This window comes from Chenopodium quinoa, unplaced genomic scaffold (genome assembly GCF_001683475.1).
Source record: "Chenopodium quinoa cultivar QQ74 unplaced genomic scaffold, ASM168347v1, whole genome shotgun sequence".
Lineage (NCBI taxonomy): Eukaryota > Viridiplantae > Streptophyta > Magnoliopsida > Caryophyllales > Amaranthaceae > Chenopodium > Chenopodium quinoa.
This window is the reverse complement of record NW_018742903.1, coordinates 1,234,076-1,243,258: the sequence shown is the minus strand read 5'-3', so window position 1 is coordinate 1,243,258 and position 9,183 is coordinate 1,234,076. Positions and strand designations below refer to the sequence as shown.

Genomic DNA, 9,183 nt, shown 5'->3' with positions numbered 1-9,183 from the left:
TTTCCGATGATCGTGGGAAGACCCAAGTATTTCTCATGCATGTCGATTTCCTTCACTCCCATTAAGCTAATGATTGCTTCCCTTCTATCCGTTGGGACTCTTTTGCTAAAGGCAACTTCAGTTTTATCTAGATTGACGATTTGGCCTGAAGCTCGTTCATATTTCCTGATAATATCAGTAACTTTCAAGCATTCCTGAGTGTTAGCCCTGGAAAACAGTAGACTATCATCCGCAAAAAATAAGTGGGAAACTCTTGGGGCCGCCCTGCAAACCTTGGCCCCATGAATATCCCTGTCCCCTGCAGCTTTAGATAACAGACATTAATAAATTATTATTAATTATTAAGTAATGATAAAGAACTAATTTGTTTAATGAAAAGCCAAAAGTCAAAATCAAAAAGCTAGTAAGACTAGCTTTTTGTTTTTGGCGGAAAAGCTGGCTTTTCAGCTAGTTGAAAAGCCATTTACCAAACATGTATTTTGGCTATTTGACAAAAAACCAAAAGCCGATAAAAAAGCCAGCCAAAAGCCATTTATCAAACAAGGCCTTTATTACTTCTCCAATTTCTTATAAAACTCCGTGCATGGAGAATTTAAAACGGATGGAGTGTTTTATTTAAGTTAATTAATTGACTAAATCTATGTCTCAATCAAAGTATATCACTTATTAAAACATATAGGAAGTATCTCGTTTATTAGCAAAGATATACTCTAATTTCAAGTAAATAAAGACAAACTTGTATTTATTTATTTTTTTTGACAAGAAGACTTGGTTTCACTAATAAAATATAGTCAAACGACACTTAATTCCTAAGAAATCAAGAATTCCAACACAAGTACACACCTTAAAACTAAATACATCGTAGATTTGATTAACAATCGCCTTATTAAAAAAACTTCATCTGAAGCAATACAATATGTGAGTTCGCACTGATTCGGCTTGAAATCCACTGATGCTTAGTCATTTGAGTGAAAATACTCATGTGGTCCCCCGGATTCTGCTAGAAATTATGAACCCTAAATCTTCAATTCTCGTCATACAAACTTAAGCAAAAAATAAGCTTAAGAGAAAAATCATCATCTCAAGGATGAGATCTATTTATTGAAAGCAATTAAAAGGATTTTGAGGCTCACCACCGGTAGTAACATCAGTAGAACCCCCTATAGAGATTCACAACTGAGACCTATGGAGAAAAAAAGGGAGAAGAGAGAAGAAAAACCTTCAAATTTTTTTTTGAAAAAACCTAACAATGAAGGTTAGGAAAATCCTCCCAAGGAAAAACCCCTAGAGGGAACAAAAAAAACCCTGGGAAAAAACCTAGAGGGAACCGACCGAGATTAAAGACAAACTTGTATTTACCCCTAAATAATTTGCAAAAAGAACACGAATACAACTCAGCGCTCAAGTCTCTGATGAACCATAAGTATTGGACTAACGCAGTCCATAAACTATCATCTTGCATTCGAACCCAAACACCTAACACCAAAAATGTCATTGATGCTCGAATCATCAAAACGGGTTTTGACCCGAATACAAGCCGCACTAATTTTCAGATTGAAAATCTCATCAAAACGGGTCAACTTTCCAAAGCACACCAACTGTTCGATGAAATGCCTAACAGAAATATAATCTCTTTGAACACCCTGATTTCAGGTTATGTGAAGTCAGGTGATCTTGTTACTGCAAGACAATTGTTTGATGGAATGTATGCGCGAACTACTGTGACTTGGACCATTTTGATTGGCGGTTATGCTAACCGTGGATACCCTTTGGACGCTTTTAAGCTTTATGATGATATGTATAGGTCTATGACTATGCTGGATTCTGTTACTTTTGCTACATTGTTGTCAGGTTTCGACGATAATGATTGTATGTACCAAGTGATTCAAGTACATGCTCATGTTGTGAAATTGGGGTTTAGTTCAGCTCGTGCCGTGTGCAATACTTTGTTGGGTTGTTATTGCAAGTGTCATTGCTTGGACTTAGCTTTTAGGCTTTTTAATGAAATGTCAGAAAGAGATTCTGTTACTTACAATGCAATGATTACTGGGTATGCAAATGTGGAGTTAAATGAAGAAGCTGTTGATCTTTTCCTGACAATGCAGAAAATGGGTTTCAGACCTTCTGAGTTCACCTTTACTGCAGTTTTAAGTGCTGCTGTTGGGTTAGGGGACTTATTTTTAGGCAAGCAACTTCATGGTTTTGTGGTAAAAACAAATTTTATTTGGAATGTTTTTGTTAGCAATGCATTGCTTGATTTTTATTCGAAACATGACCATGTAGAGGAAGCCGAGAAACTTTTCCACGAAATGACTGAAATCGATGGTGTTTCGTGCAACATTATCATAACCGGCCATGCAAGGGAAGGGAACTATGAGAGGTCTCTTAATCTTTTTAAGGATTTGCAGGGGACAAAATTTGATAGGAAGAATTTTCCCTTTTCTACTATGCTAAGTATTGCTGCTAATACACTTAATTTGGAAATGGGTAGACAAATCCATTCCCAGTGTATTGTGACAACAGCATCATCAGAACTTCAAGTAGGAAATGCACTCTTAGACATGTATGCTAGATGTGGACAGTTTGAGGAGGCTAATTTGATCTTCCAATCTCTCTCACACAAGGACACAGTCCCATGGACAGCAATGATATCTGCTCTTGTACAAACGGGGTACCATGAAAAAGGGCTTGATGTATTCATCAAAATGCGCTGGGAACATGTCAACCCTGATCAAGCAACCTTTTCCAGTATTTTAAGGGCTACTGCTAGTTTAGCCTCACTCTCACTTGGAAGACAGCTGCATTCTTTGGTGTATAGGTCTGGATATTTTTCCAATGTGTTTTGTGGAAGTGCATTGCTTGATATGTATGCAAAATGTGGTTCTATGAGATACGCTATCAAGACTTTCCAAGAGATGACTGACAGGAATATAGTGTCGTGGAATGCCATGATCTCTGCCTATGCTCAGAATGGAGATGGTTATGGTACCATTGGGTTATTTGAGGAAATGGTTTCAAAGGGTCTTTGCCCAGACCCGGTAAGTTTTCTTAATGTCCTAACTGCTTGTAGCCATTGTGGGCTTGTTGATCAAGGAATGCGGTATTTCAACAATATCACTGAATTGTACCATATGGAGCCTAGGAGAGAGCATTATGTTACTATGGTTGATATCTTATGCCGAAGCGGACGTTTTGGACAAGCAAAGAAACTGATGTCTGAAATGCCCTTTAACCCAGATGAAATTATGCTTTCATCCATTCTGAACTCATGTAGGATCCATAAAAACCAAGAGCTGGCAAAAGAAGTTGCAGAACAGCTATTCAAGATGGAGGTTAGAGATGCCTCTGCTTATGTAAACATGTCAAATATCTACGCGGAAGCTGGTCAGTGGGATAAAGTTGCTGTGGTGAAGAAAGCAATGAGAGAACGAGGACTTAAGAAACCACCTGCTTATAGCTGGGTGGAAATCAACCACAAGATGCATATTTTCTCAGCAAATGACAAGTCTCATCCGAGATGGGAGGACATTAGAAGGAAAATTGAGTCCTTATCGATGAGAATGGAAGAGGAAGGTTATAAACCAGATACTAGTTGTACCCTTCATAACTGGGATGAAGATACTAGAGCAGAATGTTTAAAATACCACAGTGAACGCATAGCTATAGCATTTGCATTGATCAGCACCCCTGAAGGTTCACCAATATTAGTGATGAAGAATCTAAGGGCTTGTTCCGATTGCCATGCTGCAATCAAGATCATCTCTAAGGTAGCTGGGAGGGAGATTACAGTGAGGGACTCCAGTCGATTCCACCATTTCAAAGATGGGCATTGCTCTTGTGGCGATTATTGGTGATTATTGGTGAGTATAATTAAGTAAAAAAAAATTCAGGTTGAATTTACATTGCTTATGGTCTATAAAATTAAGTCCCTTAGGCCTTGTTCTTATCACCCTAAAAAAAATAAAAGTTAGGAAAAATAGTTTGATTCACGGCATTCACCAATAATAGTTTTAGATTTGTTGTCATAGAATTCTTGAATTTGGCTATGTTTTATGTTTTTTTATGCAGGTGGTTTAGAGTTAGAACTTTTCAATAGGTTGTAAGTATCTTGTCTCAATCTCCAACGATGCTTGCTGAGATGAGATTCTTGATTGTTAGACCTCTGTTTCACTGCCAACAAAATAATCTTGAATTTGCATATTCTGAGCCCTTCTATGTGATTGTAAACTTGAAGACATTAGGTTTACAACCTATATTATTCTCCCTCGCCGCTCTTTAATAGACAACATATCTATTTTGATATGCCCAAAATATTTTATGAAATTTCCAATTTGATGTGTTTTATCACAATCATATGCTTATTCTCAATAATTTTTTAAATTATTAAGGGTGTTTAACTGATTATGTGGTACACCTACCCAATTTCTCACAGATGACCTCTAACCACAGGTGGTCTATTCAAGGGTGGCAGTGGGAGTATACCTTTTTTTTTTTTTTTTTTTCTGTTGGGGGGGGGGGGGGGGGTGGAGGTGCATGGGAAGTTGATTGGGGTATTTGGGTAGCAGAGAATTCAATATGGGCTTTGTCCGGAAATGTTAAAAAATTAAGAATATCATAGTTTGTCTCTTGCTGGCAAGTTACATTTGAGAAGTATAATGATTTGTTTTAGTTATTCGCAATTGTAGAGGATTGTAAAGATCTTGAGAAATCGATTTTGTTCAGGATTTTTTTTCATGTCGGATAGAATACACTTCATTAGCTCAACACTGCTGCATTTTGTGGTCAAATTATTCTGGCTGACAATGTAACTAGATTAAATGTTATTATTCTCAATTGCCATATTATTTGTCTCACATAAGGTACGTGGCAACAACCTTTGAAAACTCTAGTTACTCACTTCTTTGTGTTAGATTTAACGGCTTTTTTCAGACTTCCCCGTGAGACTTAATATTCCCCACTTCCCCTCTCCCCCCCAGATAATTATGAAAGTTTAGGTTTTCTCCCTTCCTCATTTTTATTTTGGGATGTTATAGAGCATTTATCTTCTTTTCCCGTTGTTATTGGCGTTGTTAAAATGGTTATCACTAATACTACTGTTGGGTTTGATCTTTAAAGGCTTTATCTTAGAATGTGTTTCATTTGGAACTAATACTATTACTGACTATGTAGTACCTTTCCCAGTGAATTTGAACTACTCCAATCTGAAATGATTTTTGTTGCAGTATGATGAGTTTTTCAAGAAAAATGAACTATAAGAGTATGACTATGATGTCTGTGAAGCAATTCTACATTGGTAACAGGTTAAGTCTTTCCTTTTTTGACAATTTATGCATCATGGTTTTGGAAATAATGTCTAATACAATGTTGAATACTTGAATATTACAGTATCTAAATGTCACAAGAGAACATTTAATTGTTCTTCCAGATGGTTGGTTAGACTATGCATCAAAAAGGAAAGTCAAATTGCAAGATTCTGAACTTCTGAAATGTACACCTATTTTTCATCATTTCTCCATAAGTTTCTCTTGGCCTTTGTTGCAGATAGATTGGTTCACTTGCATGAAACTGGTCCCTTGTTTTAAATTGTGTTTTAAATTGTGTCAGGGGAGAGAAGAAATGTTATAATCGATATCTTTATAGTGAGCTTCCATGGATATCTTTATGGTGAGCTTCTCAATCCTATCTTACCTGCCAAACCTCCATTTCTTCTCGGTCAATTTAAAAATAATGTGCTGAAAATTTTGGATTTTTTTCTTCAGATGAAGAGATTGACAATCATGATGCACTAATTAGAGATAAATAGGCTCCTGTTAATGGTGTGAATCTAATTTTGAGAATTTTGTATTTGGATGAGTTGATTTGGCCATGTGGCTATATTGCAGCCAGCAGTTTTACTACCATTATGGGCTCCATGCCTCTTGTGTAACTATGTGTATTACTTTTTGTCTTTGACATCTTGTGTTTCTTTTTGAATGAAAAGGAGAATAAGTTTCATTTAAGTTGTAGAAGTGATTTTCAAAGTGAATGCTATGTGATGCAATTACCAGAATATGAAGAAAATCTATTATCAATATTGGAAAATTAGTCTAACGTGTTAAGTTCTCATGTGTTAATTGGATGGTCAGACAACCATGCACATGCTTTTTAATGAAATATGAATTTTTTGTGATTGATAAGCACATTTCCCTTGGATTACATAGAATGTTCCAACATATGGAATGTCTCCAAATATTTGTGCTAATTTCTTTTACTTTCTTGCTTTCTACTCTTTCTTTTTCTTCACCTTAAGAGCTATCTCACCTTTTTATATAGGATTAATGCAGTAATATGCCAAACATGTCGGTATGAAGCAGACTTTTTGCCTTGTAGTTAGAGGCATCACTTGTAACATGATCAACGTTCTAGAAGGGGCCTGTAAGTAGTCCATTTTTTGCTTCTTTAATCATTTATGGTGCACTCTATTTACCTATTTTTCACTCATTTAACTTGATTAAACTTAGCTGAACTTATTTTAATTGTAAATTGAACATAGTTAGCCTTTGTTAGGCCTTATTTGAACTTATCTTATCTGAAGTATTTTTTTTCCTGAAATAAGAATAAGGAGAACAAAACTAAGCATTAGTATAATTTTATTATAATTATGAATTCGTGAAATTTTATTTCTATAGAAACTAGAAAGGAATAGGCTAGTTAAACAGAGTTTTCAGGAAATTGGAAAAACTTCCATCAGGGTTTGGTGTAAAGACCCCTGTACATGATTATTACAGACCACACTTCTCAATTTCTCATCTTTACAAGGATAAACTAGGCAAGTAACCCTTTACCATTCCAGGTCCACCTACACTCTTACTCCAAATTACATTTTTGAACTCTAAAGAGGTGTAGGCAACAGTACAGATGTAACCCTCACTGCAAAGATGGAAATAATACAGAAAAATAAATGGCTGTATTAGAAAAAGAAGTCCTCCACTCTTTCCTCCGGTTGGGTAAATGGAAATTGCTATATTTCTGTTGAGGAGTGGAACATCACACGTGACTCTTACCTATTTTTATGTTCACAGCTGAGGGAAGTGTTAATCATAATAAGTGTGACATACAAAGACTTCAATGAGATGATGTAATAGACTAGCTTTAGGAGGGGGCACTTTGGGAAGTTTAATATTATTAAGTTAATAGTCTTTAGCCTTAGTATAAATAGAGGGAGAGGGGAAAGGAAAAGGTAGGCAGAAATTTGTATTGAGGGAAACCTTAGAGAGTCATGGCCTAAAGCCATTTTGGAGAGTTGTGAGCTAAACTCACTATTTGAGAGTAATAGCCTTAAGCTATTAACTTATCTTTTGTAAACCTTTTGCCAATTTCAATCAATATCCAACCTTTAATCTTTATTTACTAGCAATATTAAATCAGAATTATAAACCCAGAATTTCAGTTCATCACAGGTGATAAAGGCGATGTTGCATTCTAAAGTGTTAATATGATTATGATACCTACTTTGATACTATGCTGCTAGAAGTGATTGTATATTTGTATTTGGCATGGGTTGTTGATGATTCAGAAAATACAAGTTTATCATAGTGATAAACAAAATTTGTTTACCATTTGATAAACTAGGACAAGCTCGTTGATGAGTAGTGTGAACTTTGAATATGATTTCGAGGTCAGAGAGAGGGGTAGAGAGTCCAAACCCTAGTAAAATATATCATCTAAGAAGAATCTGCATGAATTAAATTTAGATTTTTGGAATATATCAGCTAGCTTGACTAGGTTCTGAAGTATCAAGTTATGTTTAGTCTTGCTAACGCAGGAGATTATGTGCTGGCAATGGTTATTATGCTTTTCATGTTTTGATCATTATACTAATTATATATTTATCGCCTTTTTTGCTGAAGACATCGGATACAAAGAGAGATTTATAGTCATTGAGATTTGAGAATTATTTGAAATTGCTGTATTTTTTCCAGACATTTAGATATTTAACAATCTGGCCTTGGCTCACTGAGCTCTTGACTTCCTATGATCTTTGATTTCTTTCAGAATTCAGATCAATTCTTAAAAAGATGTATATTCATTTGCTTTGATTTACTGATTGTGTCATATGTGATTGGATCAAGGAATGGCATACTATCAGCTACTCGTGCCCGTGGGTTTAGTGACTCACTTTAGTAGATTGTTCTGGTTAGAAGAAATGTTGTATAACAATTAGCACTTTGTTTGGTACAGGTGGTAAAAGGGAGGGAGACTGGTCAAATTATCCAAGTCAAGATGCAATCAAAATAGCTTATACTGCAGCTATATGCTTGAAATAGATGGAGCCTGGTCAGAAAATTGTTGGACGGTTCAAAATTTGCAATTTCTGGTGAACAGGACTCTTATATACTGCTTTTAATGGGCGATCTTTTGCTCTTTAGACATGAGTAATATCAGAAAGTTTTCAAACTACAGTAAGTGGAGATTCATGCCTTTCGAGAGCCTGAGGAAGTAATCACAAGAATACTAACAGCAAATGGAGGAAGGCTTCTGTTTATTTACGACAGGCTTTGATATTTACAGAATAATTGATATTTAAGCCTACGAACTCCCTTTCTGAGCCATTTGTTGGTGTTGCTGAATATAATATATAGTATGTCAATGCAATCCTTGAGTCTTGTGGTGCATCTGTCACAAAAATTAAGCAACTGGGAGGCAAATTTTGCTGCAGATTTACTCTTCCGATGACTGATTGTCCTGTGAACCTGTCCTTGTTACGCAAATTATTATTGTTATTTTTGCTGATGTATTCCTTTGTTCCTTTTTTTATTTTTCTCTAACTTCAGTATAAATGGAGATTAAAATATTTATGGTTGTAACTCATTTGAAAACAGGAAGAATAACCTAGATCTTATAATTACATCATACAAGATTGATATCCGCTTCTCAACTCTAATCTACATAGTCAACAATCTCAACATAACATGTCCTATGTCTTAATGTGACAATCTGAAACAAATTGTAATGCCAACTTTCCAACTCTGTAAGGTTGAAATCTTGTAATCTCTTCAATGGGACAATGAAAATAAGTCATTAGGTTAGCTTTTAGCCCATTTGAGTAACTTTTAACCTATCTTATGATAGTTTACTTAATAATTTTTATTGGACATTACACGGTAATTCTAAAAGATAAGATAAGAGCATGAACATTGATGG

At 35.5% G+C, this 9,183-nt stretch overlaps 1 protein-coding gene across 2 annotated transcripts; it reads left to right on the top strand.

Moving 5' to 3' along the window:
* The first annotated feature begins 610 nt into the window (after window positions 1-610).
* Window positions 611-8,772, top strand: LOC110727204 (putative pentatricopeptide repeat-containing protein At2g01510). 2 transcript variants are annotated; one of them, XM_021906765.1, is made up of 6 exons: window positions 611-3,860; window positions 5,223-5,300; window positions 5,386-5,488; window positions 5,605-5,664; window positions 6,313-6,414; window positions 8,221-8,772. In XM_021906765.1, exon 1 carries the CDS (start codon window positions 1,413-1,415, stop codon window positions 3,852-3,854), a length of 2,442 nt encoding a protein of 813 aa, XP_021762457.1. In that variant the 5' UTR covers window positions 611-1,412; the 3' UTR covers window positions 3,855-3,860; window positions 5,223-5,300; window positions 5,386-5,488; window positions 5,605-5,664; window positions 6,313-6,414; window positions 8,221-8,772. The 2 variants fall into 2 exon arrangements, with proteins under 2 accessions (XP_021762457.1, XP_021762458.1); XM_021906766.1 differs by lacking the exon at window positions 6,313-6,414.
* Window positions 8,773-9,183: the final 411 nt, after the last annotated feature.

Bases quoted from the DNA above. Each gene is read 5' to 3' on its own strand.
- LOC110727204 (XM_021906766.1), top strand. From the start codon at position 1,413: ATGAACCATAAGTATTGGACTAACGCAGTCCATAAACTATCATCTTGC.